General features: G+C 39.0%; 2 protein-coding genes across 6 annotated transcripts in view; both read right to left on the bottom strand.

Annotated features, from left to right (window-relative positions):
* SMC5 (structural maintenance of chromosomes 5) overlaps positions 1-1944 on the bottom strand; it is a 48344-nt gene extending 46400 nt beyond the window's left edge. Inside the window, exons 1-2 of one of the 3 annotated variants that reach the window (XM_014268911.3) lie at positions 1749-1944; positions 329-470 (exon numbers count right to left, since the gene is read on the bottom strand). In XM_014268911.3, coding sequence (XP_014124386.1) covers positions 329-470; positions 1749-1843 — 237 coding nt within the window. In that variant the 5' untranslated portion in view covers positions 1844-1944. The remainder of the gene's footprint in view (positions 1-328; positions 471-1748) is intronic. The other 2 variants (XM_026795089.2, XM_005489645.2) reach the window with 2 other exon arrangements.
* Positions 1945-3882: 1938 nt separating this feature from the next.
* Positions 3883-22174, bottom strand: part of MAMDC2 (MAM domain containing 2) — a 63462-nt gene continuing 45170 nt past the window's right edge. For 2 of the 3 annotated variants that reach the window (XM_026795090.2, XM_005489646.4), the window contains exons 8-14: positions 21301-21447; positions 20149-20414; positions 10609-10702; positions 8773-8922; positions 6754-7013; positions 6054-6138; positions 3883-5743 (exon numbers count right to left, since the gene is read on the bottom strand). In XM_026795090.2, the coding sequence (XP_026650891.2) occupies positions 5682-5743; positions 6054-6138; positions 6754-7013; positions 8773-8922; positions 10609-10702; positions 20149-20414; positions 21301-21447 (1064 nt within the window). In that variant the 3' untranslated portion in view covers positions 3883-5681. Of the gene's footprint in view, positions 5744-6053; positions 6139-6753; positions 7014-8772; positions 8923-10608; positions 10703-20148; positions 20415-21300; positions 21448-22174 lie in introns of those variants that run through there. The other variant, XM_026795091.2, reaches the window with a different exon arrangement.

The following is a 22174-nucleotide window of genomic DNA, read 5'->3' as shown; positions in this document are numbered from 1 at the left end:
AGTTGGTACTTCTTATCAAATGTTAAGGCCATTAAGTGGCATTTTTCTACCCCACCGTGGATGCTTAGTCATCTTCAAATAAAATCTCTAGTCAACTCAGACTGCCCTACAATTTAGGTGTTTTCATTTCACAATTTATACAAGACAGCTAGTAGTTAATTAAAATAACTCCTCTTTGGCTCTGGACCAGGTTACTCTTCAATTCAGATGCATCACTTTTTATAAAAGTAAAGTAAATCAAGTAAGAGAGTCTTTCTTCCATCCTCTGCTAGACAGTGCTATGAATGAAATTCACCTGAACTATGAAAATTACAAAAGCTCTAATTACCTTATCAGCTCGCCCTAAGAAAGCAGGTTTTCCAGCCAGTCCCAAGCAGATGGCACAAACAATACTTGACTTGCCTGTGCCATTAGAACCAACAACCACATTCAGGCTGGGCCCTGGATATACTTCACAGACAGTGTATGTCCTGAAAAGCACAGCAAGAATTTGAATTTTAAAACACTATATTACCTTAAAAAAAAAAAAAAAGGAACTTGCTTAGAAACATTTCATTACTTTATTAAACAGATAAAATTACCTCCTTTAGACTCAATTGTGAAATACCATTTTGTAAGAAAGTCTCGAGAGTGAAAACTAACATTTCAGTGAAACACCATGAAAGACATTCCCACCAGCCAGAGTACTCAGAACTTTCTTTAAAATCAGTGACTGTGCAGAATAAAATCTAGCAACAGAATAATAACTTTTAAAATAAACTTACCAGGATCTCATTTTATTTTATGCATCAAAAAGAAGACAGAAAACAGATAATGCAGTAGCTTTCTGAAGTTCAACTCGTATCAAATCATCCCCAGTGTTCGGGGTTTTTTTCCTAACTGCATTAGACATCTTTCACCATGTGCATCCAGAATGCCTACTGCAATAGTAACTATGGGATGAGACCAAACTCATCCATGCAAACTCAAGTTAACACCCTAAATTTAAAAGGAATCATTTGACGAATTTCCTATTCCTGAACTGTGCCAAACACAGAGAGCTGAAATACTACCACAAAAGGAGGAGTACAAAGTGCATAATGGCAACGCAATATTATAAACCATATACCTGCAGAAGAGAAGGTACGTGAACCCTTAAGGAGGATTTAGCTACTATCTCTGAGGTTTCAATTAACACCTAATACGTGACTCATGCACTACAGTACTGAAGATTTTCAAGGCTAGCATGGAGCCGTAAGAAAATGGTCCGAGGATTCCTGCTGGCCCAAATACGCCCAAAAACCATGGTATTCGCAGTACAGAGCAGGTGGAAAAAATATGTGCAAAGACTACACACTCTTCATCCTAATGGGTCTCAAGGCGTCGCCACTGCCTTACGAGGGCTTTCTGCACTCTCCCCTTCTCCAGTGCTTGGCAGCCTCCTGTCTGAGAGACGAAGAGCACGCAGAGGCTGCACGGCCGACAGGAGCCATCGTCTCTGGGCAAGGCTGCCCAGCACCGGGGAATGCGCTGCCAGGGAAGCGACACTGACAACGCCTGGGACTCGTCACCCACACAGCAGCGTCTCCCAGCGCCCCACGCCCAGTAAGACACCACCTTCCCTGGAAGATCGCTTTCTGCACCCCCCCCACCCCGCCAGCCCTCGGTACCCGCGCGACCACGCTGCGCTGCTTCGGCCCCTCTACAGGGGGGCGGAAGGAGCAGGCCGCGGCCGCTCAAGGGGGAAGAAACGCCCCCCGCTCACTTACAGGAAGTTCTTCATTAAGACCCTGACGATGGAGCCCAGTACGTAGGGGGACTCACGACGCTTCACAGCTTTTCCCTCTTCCCGCGCCGCCGCCATGTTTCCCCCAGGCCGCCACTCCTTCCCCCTTGGGGCTGAGCCCGCGCCGCGCGCTCGGCCCGGTTGCCAGGGGAGGGGCGGGACTGAGCCGCCCTAAAGCTCCTCATTGGCCTGGAGCGCCGGCGCCCATTGGCTGGCGGGGCGGGGCGTTGTGGCCCCGTTGCTGTGGCCCCGTTGCTGCGGCGCAGCGCCCTGCGGGGGTCGGGTTGGAGCGGTGCCCCGCTCCGCGTTCCGCTGCCCGTGCGGGCCGGTCACCGCCGCGTTCCCTGCGTTCGTTTGCAGCCTTATGGGCAGCTGGGCGTGTTTAGTTTGGAGAAGACTGAGAGGGGATCTCATTGATGCAAAGGCGGATGCCAAGAGAAGGTTGCTAGACTCTTTTCAGTGGTGTCCTGCGACAGGATGAGGAGCAGTGGCCATAAAGTAAAGCTCAAGAGCTTTCCTCAACATGAGAAGAATTTCTTTATATTGAGGGTGGCAGAGCACTGTAATAGCCTTTCTCTGGAGGTTGTGGAGTCTCCCTCTCTGGAGGCATTCAAGCCCCACTTGGACACATTCCTGTATCACTTGCGGTAGATGACCCTGCCTTGGCAGGGCGGGGCGGTATGGATCATCTCCAGAGCTCCCTTCTAACCCTAGCAATTCTGTGATTCCATGATTCAGGCTAATGGTTCGGGTAGATAACATTCCAAGACTGGCTGTCAGACAAAAGTTGTTCCCGGGTGTTTCTGGGAACACAGCTCAAGGGTGAGCCCCGGAGCCAGGAATCGAGGCTGAGTCCTCAGGAGAGCTCCTGAGTGGCCGGGGAATCCGGCCGGGAATCACAACAGACGGCTCGTCTTTTCTTTGAGGTGGGATCAGAGTCAGGTTTTCTCTCTCAAAACATGAGAGATGGAACAGGACTCAGTGTGTCTGTCACACTGCCAGAGGAGCGTGCTCTCTCCAGGTTTTGCCCTACACCGCAGCTCCTTTGCGTCTCCTGGGTGAGGGCAGTTACACTGGCAAGCGCTGCTCACATCCAGGACAAAATGCCAGCTCTTTTAGTGCTTGGCTTGACATGTCTTTATTAATATTCATTATTGTGAAGTTTGTATTAGGTTTATTTTGGTGTGACATCATAGTCAGAATACCATTTCATTTACTTTACAGAGACAGGATAACAATGACATTTTATAACAGCTGTTATTCTGGATTTCTGTTGGTGTAAATGAGATCTGAATTGGCCTGTCTTTTTGGACATTATTAAGGATAATGATAAAATGAAAATTAATAGGTCAATATTTAGAAAATAAAACCAATATTAAAATAAGGATGGTATTGAACAGGAAGACAATAAAAGGGCTTTACACTGATCTCAGGATAAGCTGGGCTCCAGTCCAGCACAAAGCTACATTTATGGCAATCAAATACAAGCCCATTACCTCTTGGGGCATTTACCTGCTTTTCAAGGTTTTTTTCATTTCCATTTTACAGACTGTGACACAACTGGGATCAAAGCAATTACTTGTAAGGTCTTCACTAGCTTTTGAAGAATTTTCAGACATTAAACAGGCCTGGTATGGCAAGTCTCAAAAGAACTGTTCTTTGCCCCACTGTGGTACTGGTACAGCTACTGCAGCAGTGAAGAAAAGAAAAAATAGTAAATAAATATGACTCCAGGGCAGAAATCAATTGCATGAGGAGTTTCCGATTTGGACAGAGCTAATAAAATATTTTTTTTATCTCACCATAAAACTGAAGTTTGCTAGTGGAGAAATCTTAATGCACCATACCCAGTTTTCAAATGTTTTGTAGCCATTCTTTCACTAGTTTCTGAATTTCCTATTCTATGAACTGATATTCATCAGACACTGAAGTAAATGAAAGCCACCGTTCAAATTTTCCCTCTGTACTTTAATTCCTGCCAAAAAAATGATTAAAAAAGGTGATGTTCCCTACTTAGGGAAGAGCTTAGGTGTTTCTTTGGTTTGGTTTTTTTGGTGAGTTTTTTCCCCCACCTTTTTTTGCTTCCCCCTCTGTCCCCCTCCCCTCATCAGGACAATGCTTCACACCTTGTGGATAAGTATTTCCTTCAGTAATACTGATAAAATCACTGTAGCACTGAGGTCCCTAGAAATTACTCAGTGGAGAACAGGTTAGAGTCCTTCATTTAGGCTTTTATTTTATCAGCCTAAATCTGATTATTTTGATGGAGTGAGGCAGAGTTATGTAAAACTTTAGAGATAGAGCCTAACAGTTGTACTTCATGCTTCATTTCATTTACATACAGAGAACCACCAAGTGTGATTATCTGAACCACTTCTTCTTCACTTGTTTTCTGCTTAGATAATTTGAGCTGAACAAAACATTGATAACATAACATGCACTTTACAGAACAACTGTAAAATTGTGTTGATGCATAGGAAACAGTCCATTATTTCTGTTTGCTTTCTTTTTTGAATAATAGCAAGAGTGACGTGTTCATAAGCAGCTGGCTAGGGAGACTGTAGGTACCTAGGAGAGGCAGATAAGATACCAATTCCTTCTGGCTCTTCCTGAGTCTCTAGGAACCAAAAAATGGCTTCAATCTGTGTGGTTAAATAAATGCATGAGTATTGAACGTATTACATTGAACATTCTCTTCAATTGTTTCTGCCACCAAAATGAAAATTTACAAAAGATGCAAGGGCCTAGATCATCTCAGGTGCTGTTGATCCTTATAGGCTGTTAGGAAAAGCATATTCTTTGTTCTGAAAGGATCAGGATATGGTGGCTGTAAGAATAATTTCTACCACTCAGTACATAGCTTCCTGCAGCAGTTCAGATTACTTTTTGTTGGCCTTCTTAGGTAATGTGATCCACACATTTCATTCTCTTCATGTTAAAAATAATGAATTCAGGCTACTTTATTAGGTTCAGTTCTTTCCCCTTACACTGATTAGTATGAAATATAGAGCAGAGCAATAGGATGATACTCAAACTTTCATTTTATTAGGAAGTTATAGTAAATTTTAAAAAAACCTTACACACAAATATATAAAACCTTAAAAAATAACAAGACGTGAATTTAATTTCCTATTAATATAATTGCAAGACATCTGCGGTTGGGCAAAGTGTAAGTGCATTCTCTGTGAGTGTACAAACTTATTTAATAAAAAAAATCCAAAAACATCAAGACTCTCATCCCAGAAAACCTATGGCTTTAAAGTATTTCATTTCATATAATTCCACAGGCCAGCATCTCATGCTGAATTATACTGAACACTGGAAGTGAGTTTGTTATTGACAAATATATTTGTTATAGTAAAATAATACACTATCACAAAAAATTGCCAGCAGAGTATTAAGTTTCCCAGAGAGATTTGTCATTGAGAATAATTGCACTTAACCTGTAAGATAATACTAGTAGCTAACACTATTTTCTTTGTTATTTCAAAGCATTTATAATTTTCTTAACAAAAATCCATTCTATCCCCAACACAAAACATTCACTGAATGCAGATTTAAGGTAACACAATATTGGACTTCAATTGTGCAACTTGAATTTCCTCTTTTTACTTATATACCAGAAACGTTAAAAAAATTAAAAATGAATGATCTGTGCAAAATGGGAAGCCTTTATGTAATAACTGATACCTCATGCAGAAGAGGAAATAGTATCAAAAAATTATGGTCTAACAAGCCCTGAGTCAATAATTTCATTGAAAAGGCAAGGAACATGAGTGCTCCAAGTTTTTCCTATGTATTGGTGTGTATTCAAACCAGAGCAGTATTTAATTAAATCATATTTTAAAACAGGCAGTTCGTGCAGCTTCTAACATACAGTTCTTCAATGTGCTTCATTCCTTTCAGCAGACTATATTTAATACTCAATTTCATTTAAGCTGTCTGGATATCCTGATGAGAACTGAATTTCTTCCACTTCTGGAATACAAAGAATGAAGAAATACTGTAATTATTTTTATTTTTGTCATACATAAGAATACTTACAGCAGAATTTAATTGGCATGCTGGATTTAAATGGTATTGTCATGTGGTTTTTAAAAAGTTTACAGCCACTGGTTTACTAGTTGAGATTCTGAGGATGATCTCACATCCTATTAGAGGGTAAAAGTTCTGCACTAACCCAGCAGCCTGATACTAAATTCAAATGGAGACTCAAGGGAAACATCACTCACCCACAAACAAGCACTGGGAATTTCAGATATCTCTTACAAAGTGTCTTGAAACTTACCCAAACAAGGTCCTGCCTGGAACAGAATATCATCAATAGCAGTGTCACTTCTTATTGACACACCACGGATTGCCTCAAAAATAATCTGTAAAGTGAAACACAAATTATCATTAATCCAGATGGTGAAAGGACTGAAAAAAATAATAGCCATGCAACCTATTCAAGGGATACCCTTTATCCCCTCCTCTGCTCTCCCTTCCCCTCTCCTTTCCTCTGCCTTTTGTTTTCCCCTCTCCTTGGACAGACCTCTGGCTTTGCATCATTCCTTCTCCTTGGTGCCCCCTTAGAAAGATCATCCTACAAGAAGCTGCCATTTCATCACAGCTCAGTAGCTGTGTCAAATCTGGACAGACAACTGAAGGAAAAGAAATTACACAAATGATCTTGAAAAAGCCCTATCACTACTGATAAAAAATGATAGCATCTAAATTTAAGTACTTTAAAAAAGCATTTAATACATTTAAATACATTTGAATTCATAACTATTTTCCTACTTGCAACTTATTCATGTCTTTAATAAATCCCTCCCTAACTTCATTTGTAAAATATTGCATTATTTCATGTTCTTCAGGTATCCATTCAATGCCACCTACATTTAAACATTTTATTGTAATTTTTTTTAAACAATACAAAACTTGGATTCTAATACATACTTCATTTCAATATTCCAATTTGACTGCTTCTTGCTTTTTTTTCTTACCTGGTAGTTTGTATCACTTTCATATTCTATCAGTCCCCTTAGCCATGAGATGCTTTGTTCCCCTGTCCTCCTCCACAAAGGTATTTCTTCATCCTCCCCTTCCTTTTTTAGATAAACACTTAATAATCCAGTCCCAGCTCCATACATATGATAGAAAAATGTCAGGCACTGTTTTCCAGATGTTCCTCTTAATGATCTTGAAACTAGGTATGCTCTCTGTCCATAGACCATGTTAGATGCCTCTATATACATGTAGTATCCTTTAAAAGACATAAGTAAATATTAGCAAAGTAGGATACATTACGTTGGAAAGTTCATTATGCTCAATATACTCATTATATTAAAAAACCCCCCATGATTGAAACTATTTTGTTAATGATTCACAGACTTTCTGCATTTTTGAACTGTAATATTTGAGATACTGTAATAATGGTGTGCTGTAGTAATGCTGGGTTTGAATTCATAAAGCCAAGAGATCTAGTCTTTATAACAAGTTTATAATATGATTCAGTCTTTAGAGAAAAAGGCAAGTTATTTTATTATGCTGTAATATGAGCTTTAGGTTTTGATTTTTAACTGAAGGTACTTCTATGCATAGTGAACAACAAAGTATTTGAAATGGATTGCACTAGGTTTGGTACAAACCAGCCTGGGAATTCTCCAATACACTGCATGAATTATGGATCTACAGCTGTAGATAATGTTCCTTTTCACCTTCTCTCTTTACTGCTGCTCACCACGAAACTACAACCTTGCTGAGAGGAGATGTCTTCACTAGGGGCTTGCTTGCACAGAAAATAGGACTCTTGAGTACCACAAGGTACTCTCAAGTAACCACTGGCTGCTGTTGCTGCTCTCAGCATTCTGCCTGTCTAACTGATCCTTGGGAATTCCCACTCCCTCTGAAGGCAATCTCACCCCCACGACTTCTGGTGACAGACAGGCAGGTAAAGGGACAGACCACAAAAAGGGAACACTAGGACTGCATGAAGAGTTCCTACATTATCTGAGTTCACTGTCTGCTGGCAGAGCGTACATTTCAAAACAGAACAGTTGCTTTATGCAGCAGATGGGTTGTGGGCGTGCTCCTCAGTCTTCTCACACACTTCAGTTTGCTCCAGCTGGTGATATCTGAGTGATGGAATGAGGGGCGTGAATTTGCCTTGCACCAGTTCATGGCCTGAACCCTTAAAACTTGGTTATATCTGTTGAAATATGTAGCCACAGAACAGAATACAAAGGAAGAATATACTACAGCTGCTGTTACACCAGGAATTGCATTCTGATAGAGGTTGATTCATTGGAATTCTGAGACAGCTGCAGGTACATCTGAGGGTATGCTTTTAGGCTATGGTTGGTGGCGATGCAGTTTTCTGTGCATTCATGCTAATGGGAGTCCTAAATACTTGAACTTGCACTAGTGAGCTTGTGGAGCACATTTTCAAGATAAAGGCTTGTGGGATCTCTTTTATTCTTCATGTTTTCTTCTAAGTTTGAACCCAAAGGGGTTCATACAGAAGAATCCCAACCCCTTGCACAGCTTGCTGTTAAGAAATGAACTAAGAAATAATCATTCACAGACCAGGCTTAAAAGGCTCTCAATTTTAAAGTCAAGCTATCAGCCTCACTTCTCAGACTTCTTAATGATCCACGTAAACTGAAAATAGGTCTAAAGTCAGTTTCAGGGAATATTCACGTAAACCGGGAGTTTGGAAGGAGCTTTTTCTGTGAGATGTGGACAGTCATCCTCTTCTTTTATTTCCTAAGGAAAAGGCTACTTTGGGACATGACAATCAAATTATTGACATGGCCTAGAGATAATTCAGATTAAATGTCGTATTCTCAAAACCACACATGAGTTCCCTGTGTAATGGGCTTATTTCGTTTGATTAGTAACTTTTCTGAATAGAAGAGCAAAAGCTTTCTCTATCTTCTGGGTTATCATTTAAAATATTTAATTAATACTTTTTATTAACTGCCAAACTCTGTTCTGAAAGTTCAATGTGGAATTTAACTCACCTACCCCAGTAGTGTGGTCTCCTTTTGGTCCAGTGTAAGAAGTGGGAGTTGGACCCCTCTTCCTGTGCCAGCTCCCACGACCTCTCTTCTGGGTGAACACACACTCATCTTTTTCAAAAGTGCATTCTCCAGGAGTGGGCAGCAACAAATCTGTAAGGAGAGGATATAGTTTAAAACTTCAGATATGTTAGACTGATACATGGAAAGATTACACAAGTAATGTATTGCATTTCCTCACCTGCTGACATCAATTACAGCTACCTGGCAATGCTTACAATAGTTACAAGCTCATACAAGCTACCTTCAAACTGTTGTATAAAATTTAATTTAAATCTCTTCACATCTTTGGGGAAATCTGTGTCCTAGTCTAGCTCAGTAACTAGGATTCACTAGTCCTAGGATTCTTTAAAACAGTTTATTAGTCTTCACAATAGTGTTTTGGACTAGATGATCTTATGAGGTCTTTTGGTTTTAATGGTTGGATTCAATGGTCTTAGAGGTCTATTCTAACCTTAGCAATTCTATGATTCTATAACTGTTATAGAATTACCAGTGTAATTTTCTTCACTATTTTGGCACCCCAAGCAGGTTAATAAGTCCCAGCATGTATAACATGCATAATAAATGAGCATTGTCAAAGACTGGAGTTTCTGTGAACTGAAATCAATGCCACATTTAGCTGTCCTCTGTTCCTTTGGCACCAGACTCTACTGCAGCCTACAACATACCACAGAGCTGCAATTACTGGAGTATTTTCATTATTTCAATTCTATTAGATCATACAAAAGGTGATATAATTCAGGTACATGCCAGGAAGCTTCTGTCAGGTAATCCTAATTTGTCATTCAGAAGTAAACATTTTGAGCTGCCTACACCTTTTGAAGAGGAGGAAGCCTTGATACCTCTGGGGCATTTTTCAGGCATTTATTTTGCTGCCATCAGAGACAAGCCATGGCATGACTCTCCACCCAGATACCAGTTCTGCAGCTTTGGTTCCTTTTCCAATTACTTAAAAATTACAGCAAGACAACTGTTGGAAATAGTTTAGAAAAATGGCATCTTGTTTTGTACATGTGACTTCTCTCTGTTTTTTAGCCTGAATGCATAAAATCCAATCAAGAGGGGTCATCAAAAAGCTATCAGGATCATTGCAAAGGCATGGCTTTATTCCAAAGAAGAATGGGATTGTAGATTGTGCCTGCCTCATGAGAACTTTTTTTAAAAATCAGGATACAATTGTTGTATTGTCAAACCTCACAAAGCCACAAAAGGAGAAGTTTTGTGAGTTCAGAGAGGTTGGCCTGTGCATGTCAGAGGGTAAAATTTTGCTGAAAACCATTCAGTTTCTCCCACTACAGTGGGAGTCTTGGACTGCTTTTCTATGTCTTAATCAAAGAACTGCAGCTCAGGTGAGGCTGTGCCTTGACCTTGGCGCAACTCTATTTCTTGCCTAAAAAAAAAAAAATTACGCTGTGTTTTGAAAAACACAGAGTTCATTCCTGGCTTCTTAAAGACCATTTGAAAACTACTTTTCACTCAGTTGAACGGTGAGTTTATTTTAATGCCCTCCAAGGACCTTTCACCTATATGCAACTGCTCTGGAGTCACTGAAATTGATTAGGAGTTAGCTGGTACCCCTGTGAGCAAAAACTGGTCCTTGCTGGATGTTTGCTACTTTGCAAAAATAGGATTTATGCAATACTTATTGGAAAAAAAAAGAAGACAAGAAACCACAACAGGATGAAGTCAGCTGTAGGACAGGCTTGGAAAATGAAGGTGTATGAGCTCTTCTCAAAAGGATAGCAGCTGTTGGATGACAAATACACATGGTCTTACCAGCAGCCTGGCAGCTTCCCAGGCTCAATGATACATCATCCAGTGCCACAAGTCCACAGTCCCAGAAGCTTTTACACCAGCTAACAAAGACAACCTGTGATACAGGAAGGAAGTGTAATGTATAAAACCTGGCACTGTTAAGAGTCTGAAATGTTAAGTGTTTTTTCCAAATGCACAGATAATTTTAAAATCTACAGAACAGAAATAATGGATGCACTTTGCCTTGGCACATTCTGCCAATGACTGAAATGTCAATTCTAGTGGGGACTAAATGTATGTTTTCAATGTAAAGAAAATATTTTCTCACTTTTGTAGGCAAATTATGTATATCTCTATGTAATTCCCACTTTACTAGAGTATTTTTTTTGTCTCTGAGAAAACATGACTCACTGAGGCTGTGTTTTTTTCTTGCCCAACACCCAACATGAACAGCTCAAATATCTTCAGCTATCTTATCCTGAAAACTAGGAGGTTTTATCCATGGAAAAATAAATTTGAAGGAGTAATGTGGAGTGATGGACAAAAAAGGCTGTGGCAAAATGCAAAGAATAATAGAGAGGAACTCAAACTACTGCACACAATGGGATTATTCATAAATGACTCAATGCCATGACATCATAGCGCAGGAGACTTGAAATGTTATGCATGATTCACAGTGCTCATCTGAGTTTGTGGAGGTTAATAAAAACATCCAAGATCATTGATTTGAGTAAACATTAATTCTGCCATGGAAAATACAAGTCACTCATGAGATAGTAAAATAAAATGTAAAGAAACTCTAAGACTCTCAGTTGCCCTTCTGCCAAAATTGACACAGATTTCTTTGAATTACAGTAGACACATTAGAATTTACTTTATGAAAACACTGCGGGCGGTTTTCTTGTCCCAACTACACCAAACCATCTGTCTGACTACTGGGGTTATGACCATAATTTAGGAGGAGTTTTTCAAAACAATTCCTTTGTGTTGAGTTCTATTCCAGTGATTGCAGATGGATTACTGTCACTTCTAACTGTTTAATCTTCTGGACAACACCTCAGTTGCATATTTGAGGTTAAATGCTGACGGACAAGTTTCACAGGAGTACAAAATGGCATTCAAAAGTTGTTAGAGCATTATTTAGTATGTTCTCTTCTAGTAGCCTCGGTAACACTTTCAGTATGGTACTTACATGGTATTTTGCCAGTTTGTTTTGCTATGTAGTATTTATTGACTCATTTGCTTATAATAACAGGAACTACACCAAAAACTTGGAAGAGTGTATGCATTATGCTGCCCAGGGAGGAGCAATTTTTGAAAATCTTCAATTCAGTGCTCCCAAGCCTGATTATTATTGATTATCTGTCTTGTAAACTACCACTGGTATGGAGTTAAGGAGTGCCCCTGCACAGAATGCAAAACTGCTCAGCATATGGTGGCCTAAACCTCACACCTTTTTTTGTTCTTTTCTTCCCACTGTGGAACTGTATCTTAGCCTCAAGGTTTAACAGGACAAAAATTTTTTCATACTTTATAAATTCATTGTCAGGACACAGGGGCAATCCCTTAAAAACAGTAGCATCTCTTGGAAAAAAGCATAAAATAAGCATAAAATAAGATACTGACATTGGGTGAATACCATTGGCCAAAATTTTAATAAATGTATTCTGGTGAACATTTGTAATGAACTAAAGACATATTATAGCCCTAATCCATGAATCTTCAGAAAACCACGCATGTAAGAGTGAAGTCAGTCCCCATTTGTGAAATAACATTTCCACACTGTGGAGTCATGTTTTAAGCGATGCTTTAGTACTGACCTCATTGGGAGCAGGATTAAGTTCTTTATTCTTAGATTGCAGTAATTTGTTCCATACAAGGTATGTAACTACCCATTGGGTCCTGGAGAAAGCCCTCCATTTAAAAAGCATCACAACAATAACTGTGGTCTCTCAAAGGACATTGAACCAGTAATCTTTGTACAACTAAAGGATTGATCTGATTCAGTGACTTGTTCAGCTTTGCCATCTGTAGCTTAAGCTTCACTAGTTTTCCACTTGATTTTTGTGGTGTTGAGGGACACACTGCCATGAGCAAACTCCGTAATTTCAGGGATGAAATTACAAAGTCTTCTACTTGGGAGCATGTACTTGTGAGTGCAGAGTTTTCAGTACTGGCTATAGCAAATCTACTGAAATTGTTACAGTCCCCTCAATTTATTTTGTTGTTACATTCTTGATTTAATTTTAAGCAATGGACTAGAACATTTTTATTCACATGTCAAATTTATTCACTCTTCTTCTGTTTTAAATATATTTTTCTGTCATAAAGCAAAATATTTGAGTATTTGAACTTTACCTACCAAAATTGTACCAACTTGGATTTACAAAACTACTCATTTTCACACTAAGTCAGATCTCTGAATCCTTCCTGCAGTCTCAATAGAACTAATCTCAAGTTGCTTTGCATTTGTTCTTGTTTTGAATTAAAATATTTGCTTGGTCAATTTTTCCAAAATAAAATCTTATGACTTTATCTCATGCCTTGGAGAAGACAATAGGGGATTCTTTGTGCTGAGCTTTTTTTGTCATAAAGCATGGCAGATGATCAACATACTGATTGTTCCAAGCTAGGTAACAGAGATTCCTGGACTCTCATACTATTTTGGACGCTAAATTAAAAACACTATCCAGTGAAGGCAGTTGTTGCCCATGTTACTGAAAAATAAAACATATCTCTCATGTTTCTTTTTGTTCCAATAACAGGACACGGCTGGGGAGTCAGTTTTCTTCCAAACCATTGCCCCAGCTTAGAAGCTGGTTTGTTTATCTTGCAGAGCCTAATCAATGGTCCTGGCCTTCAGTCTCAAAATATCAATAATCCTTCCTTAGCACGTATCCTGGATGATACGAGGTATGAGCAATGCCGGATGAAAACGGCCGGTTGAGCAACCTTCTGCTGAGACTCCACATTGGGCTGTGCTGCAGGTACTGGGTGAGGTAGAAGGGACTTCTCATCTTTAGCACTCAGCGACTCTACAAGGAATTAAAACTCACACGCATATAAAGTTAATCTGCTTTTAGAGGAGAAGAAATAGGAGGACATGCAGGAAGGTACCTTCAGTGTAAGGAGAGATAGTGGGAAGCTTGCTATAGAAGGTTTGGTGGGAGCTGGACTGAGAACAGGAGAAAAGGAGATGCCTATATGTTCCCTTGGATCCCTATATGTTCTGTGTGTTTTCTTTCCTCCTTGTTTATCCCAGAACGTATACATCTTGCTCAATTAGAGAGCCAGATCAGCCAAACAGAAGAAAAATATGAAAATAGTCCAAACTGGTGACTTAAAAGCAAGCTATGCCTCTGCAGCAAGGTAATTTATTTTTTCCATCCTAATGAATATTCCTACTTTAAATGACACACTGTAAATCTGTGTAGACACAAAACTCAGTCTGTCACTTAGACACATTCAAAGTTCAATTTCCTAAAGAAGAACAACAGTTACAGTGGAGTCTGACATGGATTTTTTTCTGAGAAGCTACTGTTTTAACTTCTTCACAGTGACACAAGTATTACAAAATAAAAAAATAATTTGAACACTAGAAACAAAAGTGTGACCTGACAGGAAGAAGCAGTTAAGATGTTTTCACACAAGACAGGGAGCCTGACTTTTCATTCAGTTATGCAAATAAAGAGCTTACATACAAGCATGTAAGCCAAGGACTGACCACACGGGGGATGGGAAAACCATTTTGACTGTCTCAGGGCTTTTCAATACAGATGTTTTAAGTGTAGACCAAATTACTCATAGCTAGCTTAAATAAAACTAGATTTTAAGTGGCTTGTATTTTTTTGGCCTAAACAGTCAGAAACATTTATCAAGAATTCAAGTAAGCCAAAATTAGAACATCTGCAAGCTTCTGTCATTTAAAACAGATTGATTTAAAATGACACTTGCCAAGCAAATTCGGTTTCTTGCCATGTAAATACAATGAGCTTCTATTGAAAAAATAATGTAATATGAAAGCTTCTACATAAATAATTGGATAACATTGGTAATAAGCTTGGGACACTTGAACAAGTATTTTTGAAAACCTTTCTTGTCCAAGGGCAGAAAAAAATAATGAAAGAGAAACATAAAGCTAACAAAATAACCTAGTGCCACAGGCTGTTTATCCTACATCTCCTCTTGCTGGATTGCACAGTAGAGAACACTGCCTGCACACAAATATGCACAGGACACTGATATTGTCATCTGTCCCTGAACACTCTCACAGATTTCCACAAATCTACTGTAAGGGCTCTATCCTCATTCCCATTAAACAGTTTCCTGACCATTAAGGATTGGAGATTCCAAAAGGAGATATGTAATATTTCATGCAACATATCACCTTGCTTAGCAACTAAGAAGATGCAAGCCATTTGGGCACTGCTTCCTAACCTAAGTAACTTTTTTCAGTTTCCAGTATGCTGTTTCCATAACCACGTATTAAGCACCACAGGAACTGAGGTTCCCACTTAGCAGCACTATCCTACTGTTCCCAAACTAACTCTACCATTCTTATTTTAGGCATTTCTGGTGACTGTCCTTCAAGAAGTTTTTCATTTTAAAAGGTAAGGGAAGGAATGACAGGACTGTTCTATAAAACTGCAGCTAATTCCAGCCTCTTTAGGGTGCATACCTTATTGTGGGAAGACCAATAAAGGTTTTGTTGGAACAGGAGGAGGAGGAGGATGAGGAGGAGAATGTCTGCCTTCCTTCAGTTGGCACCTGACTGGAGAACTGTATTTTTTACACTAGTGACTTGATCACAGAGATCTACGTTTTTGTTTATCCAAGATTAGTTTAGTCATTTACCTGTGACTTGGGTGGACAAGCAGGAAACACAGATTTCTTGCCAGCAAAGAGAAATAAATGCAAGAATAATTTACCATTGAGCATCACCATGGTGATGATGTGAGATGAAAGGTCCAAAGATACTCAGATCAAGTACAAGGAAGGCAGCAGGGTGATAATTGATATTTAGGGAAAACAGTACAAGAAACAAACCAGCACTAAAGCTTTTATATTATGTCCAACCCAAAAAAAGCTGAAGAACTTGCTGAACTGGAGGTCACAACTGGACCACTGTGGTTACAGTCACTGTGACGTCCATTTTCCATTATTTTTTAAAATATTTTTTTAAATATATGTCTACTATTGGCCTCCACAGCATCTTGCAGGAAAGTTTCTCACTATTGTTCTGAGAAAGTCTTCTCTTCTCTTTGTTTTAAAACATGTAAATATTCAAGTGCAACACAGAGTCACTTGATTTTCCTTTCTCACAATTGCAACTAAAATTACTTGCGGAGGATAAGAGAAAGCAAGCAGATAAACTCAAGTAAAGAGAGTGAGGAAAAACCATCAAAGAGGAATAAGAGAATACTTAAGCAATGAAAAAACAAAAATGCAGTCACAGTTAGATAGGGTAGTAGGATAGACTGTTATGCCAATTATCTTTCTGAGGATTTGATTTTGAACTCTTTGGGAGGTTCAAGCATTATTTTACTGGGTAATATTGCAAAAGCTTGCATGATGGACAAAAACCACAAGATGTTAGCTTTCAAAAACCTGAGCTTCAGAATGGTAACTCAAATCTAGCAAAAATGAGCAGATTTGATACCAGCAGACCCAACTGAACTTAAACCTTCATTTTAATCTAGGTATTTGGACTTCATTGTGAAGTTGCATAAGAAAAATATTTTTCCATGCTGGTGTTTACCCACATACACATGCACACATGCGTGCACGCGTGCGCACACACACCCACCCACACACACACAAAATATTAAAATGTAGATTCTTGCTTCACAGTTCATGTGAGCTTTTAAAGGATGCAAATGACATGTCAAATTTTCTTCCAGTTAGCTCCTACATTTTCCTGACATGTATTGGCATGGAAGATCAATTACTGAAAATAATCTATAAAATTCAGATTTAGGTTTTCATGCTGCCCTTAAAGAGGCGTATACAATAAACCATGAAGGATTTAAGTGATGTCAAAAAACATTAGAAATTTTTTTGTATTTCTTTCTTCTCACACTGATTTCCTGGGTACAGTATAAATCAATATAATGAGACAGTGCTGCAAGTACAAATTAGGAAATCAGGATTTTAAATTCCCTGCCTTTTCACTAGCATTATCAGCATGTGTATTTACAGTATGTGCACACACACACACCTATATATAAATATAAATATATATGCACACAAACACACATATATGTATGTAGGTATAGACATTTATGACTTGCTTAGCTGGATCATACCTGCCTAGCCTTTGAAACATTTTATTTTCAAAATGTCATATAAAAGCCAGCTGGCCAGCTTCATATTTCCTGCTCACAGAACTCAAGCCATCAACTTGTGCCAGACTGCAGTTAGCTAATTCAAAAAGAACTTGCAAAAACCATTACAGAAACCAAGAACTGAAAATCTGCATCTTTTTATTGTCCTGATGCAAACAAATATGCTATCAAAATTAAAATGTATCAGATGGATTTCATATATTTTTCAAAGCTTTGGGAGTAGTATTTGTAGAAGAAAAAAGATGAAGGATGTGAGTAATTGGTTATTTTATAGCAATTGTTTTCTGGCTGAAAAAATAATTTTGACCTTCAGGACACATTATCGTTGACTTGACCGGCTGTTAAAGAAGTGCCAGGAGACTCTTTACTGTTTCCACATGGTCTGACCCGATCCAAAATTGGCTCCTGGTAACCAAGAAGATGCTCAGCCAAACTGTTGTACAACTTCTTACCATCCAAGTCCACATATGATGCATCTCAGGAAAAAATAAAAGAGGCTCATCAGTCACTACATCTATATTAGAGGAAAGGTGGCAGCCCTATCTTATTTTGAGACCACCTCTCTCCACTGAAAGACTGTTTTTCACTTGTCTATAACATTGCCAAGACACAATGATCTCAGCTCAGATTTTCCATGCTAGGTCCTTGGTACAGCCTTATTTTGGAAGATTTAATTCAAAACAGTTCCATCATTTCCGAGAACAAGGCTAGAAAAAAGGGCTTATTTTGCCCCTATTAAACAAAAAAATTATGTGAAAAGCTTGAGCACTCCAAGGCTTTGGAGTAGAAGCAGAAAAGTGTCAAGAGTCCGAACTTTTCTGTCAAGTCATTAGTTTTTGAGAAACTAAAATTTGTAAGAAATGGGACAAGCAGGGCAAACAGAATGGAACATGAATAATATTACAGGGAAAAAAAAATTGGATTGTCCAGAGCTGAGAGTAACATGAGGACTGGGGTGGGGGGCAGAGGGGTGATTCATTGCCTGTGGGACAGGCTAGATAAAACAAAGATGCCTCAGTGAGGATGCAAGAGACATAAGGGCAGATTGCAGGACACAGGACAAAAGAGGTCAAGATTCTGTCATGTCTCTCAGCACTTCTCCCTCCAGAGCCAGAAGGGTAGTCCCTAACTTGCTGGTTCCTACCACTCCTTTCTACCAGCCAAAACACGCTCTGGTGCACCTCCACGGCTGCTCCACACTGAAATGTGTAGCGTGGTTTTTGCCAGCTATTTCACTACTAGGCAGACACATCTTCACAGATAACTAACCTGAGTGTTTACACAGTGCCACACAGTAATACCTTGTTTCCTTCTGTTGCCTTGGAAAAGAAGAAACAAACAAAATAAAGCCTGAAAAGACTTTTAAAAGTATTAAGGCTGAAGAGCTGGACATGAGATTGCAAGGAAAAGTCAGAATCAAATTCACTGTGCAACTCCATTTGAGCCTACTTCTAAATATTATGAACAGATAGCCTGTAACTACACCAGGTTTTCACCCCCTGCCTCAAGCAGACATGCTTAAACTTTGGCAATATTTGTATTTTTTATGCTACCTTCCCATCTGTAATACACCTTGATGTACTTTTCCATTTAATATGTTTCAAACTTCACCCATTTCGTTCTGTTTATCTAAGGAAAACGTTATGAACTTAACCCCCTGTCAAATACAGTTATTTAGCTAAGGGGTGTCTAAATTATGGTTTGCTAAACACATGCTGACTTAGGTAAAGCCCAATAAATCTCCCAATATTTTGTGATATTTGAGGAATGCCTCCTCAACAGAAACCTTTTGCAACTTGTTTCCATGGGAAGGAAGACTTTCACAAGACCTGAAGCATCCAGAGAAGTTTTTTTAAGAATTGACAGAGGCCAATAAACCATTCTGCAGAACATAGTTTTTCTCCCCCTCCTACACATCTCCATACTCAGAAGCAGGGAGGCAAGCTTCCTCACAACTGTTTTACATATCCTGACTTCTAGGAAAACAAAAATTGCTCTTCACAAATTCATGCTGGAAAATATTTTCCATGTATATGTCTGATGCTGAAAACAAGCCACCTCCAAGACTGTCAACCAGTTTTAACAGTCATGCTCAGACATCACCACTACTCATGCAGTTGATTATGCTACTAAACCCTTCCAGAAGTAATAAAGAAATACCTAAACAGGAGATGACAAAAGTAAATTATAAGCTTGTCATTTTAACTTCTCTACAAGTATCTTGGGATGATACTATGAGAAATTTTCTAATATGCACTTACTGGGCACTAATAAAATTCCTTTTTTACTCTCTAACACTTGAAAGGGAATTACAAATTCTGTAATGTTTTATGGACAAAGCACATAAAAAACGCATTGAAACTTTAGGATTTCAGGTGTTTGACATAAAACACTTCCCCACAACTAGGACTGAAATTTTAAATGTAAATTTGCCTGTAAACACAGTTAGGCAGCTGGTTTTTGACCTTTTATGGTCAGTAACTGCTGTTATTTCAAAAACTAATTTTTAGCGGAGAAAATATTTATGTTTGTCTTTAATTTAGGAATACTGAGAGTTGCAAGACAAGTTTCCATTCAAATGTTCAACATATTGTCACACTCTGGTCAACATGTAGAGATCCATCTGGTTCTCTGTAGATGACTCACTGATAGTGAAAATCTGTTGCAGAAATCAAGGTAAATACAGAAGTAGCGCTTATAGAAATCTGTGTAAAAGTCAGTCTCTGAAAAAAGAGTGGAGATAAGGAATTACAATGGCTTAAGGACTTATTCAGGAGGTGATGTCAAGTACCAATGTGTTATTAATGTGCTGAGATAATGTAATGACCTCTCCAAAGAGACATTGATAATTCTTCAAGTCCATTGCTCTCATTTACACTGACTTCTAGTTTCATACTGTAACCCAGCAGTTGAGTTTAGGGAAGGAACAGATCCCCATTTTGACCAGAACTTACCAGTACTTTTTAGATTAATTAAAATCTGCAACTGAGTGCAACGATGATATGACTCACATAGGAAACAAGCAAATGAAAATGAGAGGATGTGGAGCATGCTGAGAAACTAAGACTCAAATGGCTTTTAGTAGAACTCCTCTGGTGAAATCTCCAGCTAATTCACTTTGCAGGTATGGCTCACTTAGGATTAATCCTATAACAAAGAACTCTGAGAAGGCAAGGAAAATCTCCTCTCAGAATCTGGAAAATTTGAAGAGTCTTACCTTGCAAGGCATAGGCTTTTTGAAGGAGATTTCAGCTTGAGTCCAAACTCCCTTTGGAGAGTCCAAGACAGACCAGATTTTCTCTTGAACAACATGATTCTCCTCAAAAATATAAACTGCAAGAGTGCCACTCATCTTGAAAAACCCATATAAAGCATAATAAAAACTCAGACAAAACTGCAGGTTTCCTGGCAGGGTCGGGCCATACAGACGTCCAATGTACCCAGGCTGTGATGTAAACTTTGTGTTTGCCAACAAATAATAGCCTGCAAGACAGCATAATTATTGTATTTAATATGGTATTAATACAGCTGATTTGCTATTAAAGCAGCTTCTGTTATTGCATCAGACTTGGGTTATAAAAACAGTTCCAACTGGCAAGAAATAGATTATCACACTCTGACAGGAAATAACCATTTTTTTTCCAAAAGCATCCTGTCTGCTTCTAGCTAAACTAGCGCATGGCTAAGTTACCAGAAATAAGCACTTATCAAATTTATACTGAAAAATTCCCTGGGTTGCTGGCCTCACTGGAAAACTAGCCTTTTCAGGATTAGCACTGTGAGACAAAAAAAAGGAGGGTGGGGTACAAGGCCTATTATTCCCTGCACCAAGTATAAAGAACTGAGACCTTAGTGCATATGATTAATAACCATGAATACTCTACTCAAAGAGATGTCTGAATTTCAGAATTCATTAACAGTCTTTTCATCATGTGGTTTCACTACACAATATTTATGTTCTCCCTTAAAAAAGCCAACTATTCTAAGCCTAGAAGAGCTAAATGACCACTTCTGCTCTCTAAAAAATATGCATTAACCTATTATTACATTTACTTCCATATTTTTTTGGATTCATACCTCCAGCAACTAGAGAGCAGTACAGTGAAGATAATCTGATTTGTGGTCCTGCCTGACTATCCAATAGGTGACCTTCCTCCTCTACACATGGGGAAGCACAGCCAGAGCTCCAGACAGGACCGAGCTGTGAGCGCTGATCTTTAATGGCAGAGAGTTGCACTGAGACAAGCTAACCATTGTGGCAGTGATATTACTTAACAGAGTGAACAATGATACAATAGGTTAACCTTAACCTTTTATACAACACTTATATATAGTTTGACTCTTCTAGGAGAAAGCAGTTTTGATTCACCGAATCCAGTAGTGTGATCTCCTGCTCTATACACATTGCGCTTCACTTTCACTCTGCTCCACCCTGGGCCATCTTTGTGATCTTGGTAGAAATTACACAGATCTTCCTCAAAATTGCAGCCTGCATTGGCAGGATTGAAAGGAGCTCCTAAAAGAAAGATGCATATCTTCTGTTAGGATGAGTACAGTGTGATAAACATAGGTTTGATGCAGAAGGATGCCAAAGCATACTTTGCTTCATCTTGCTTTTCTTTACTGACGATAAGCATGTGCAAAGATGTTACACATATAGTGCACAGCCATGATGAAATCAAACTATCAAATTTCTATTGCAAGTTGGTCTTATCTTCTTATACTTTTTGCTGGAGCCAGGAGAAACCTTGCTTCATAGCCCCCCTAAAACACAAATGAGCTCCAGATACTAAGACCAGATTATTCCTCCAGGATAGGTAATTCACAAAGACATTCTGACCATTTGTTTTTATCTGCTCCTTCATTCAAAAGATTATTCGGAAAAAATGAGTGTGTCCATGTGCCTGTGTGTGCACTGAACATCAACATTTAGTATTTTTTTAAAGAGCATTTATTAAAAATCTTTTGTATAGTTACGTGTGTGCATGTGCATGCTGGAAGTAGATAAGCAAAACAGTTTTTAGTTCCTGTACCACCTCATGGCAACTTTGCTCTGGAGCTCGCCTCACACAGTGCTAATACTGCAGAGAAGAAAGCTGAACCATTTGTAGTAAAGTTGATTAAAAGCAAAGCTAAGACCTGCCCAGCCCTGCAGATGGCTCTCTCTAGACCTGCAGTATGGAATTCATGGGTCAGAACTTGCCTCAGTCTGAAAAAATACTATATGGGCCATGCTAGTAAGT

The sequence above is a fragment of the Zonotrichia albicollis genome, chromosome Z, assembly GCF_047830755.1.
Source record: "Zonotrichia albicollis isolate bZonAlb1 chromosome Z, bZonAlb1.hap1, whole genome shotgun sequence".
Classification (NCBI taxonomy): Eukaryota; Metazoa; Chordata; class Aves; order Passeriformes; family Passerellidae; genus Zonotrichia; species Zonotrichia albicollis.
Note: the sequence above shows the minus strand (reverse complement) of the source record. Positions and strands in the feature narration are given on the sequence as shown.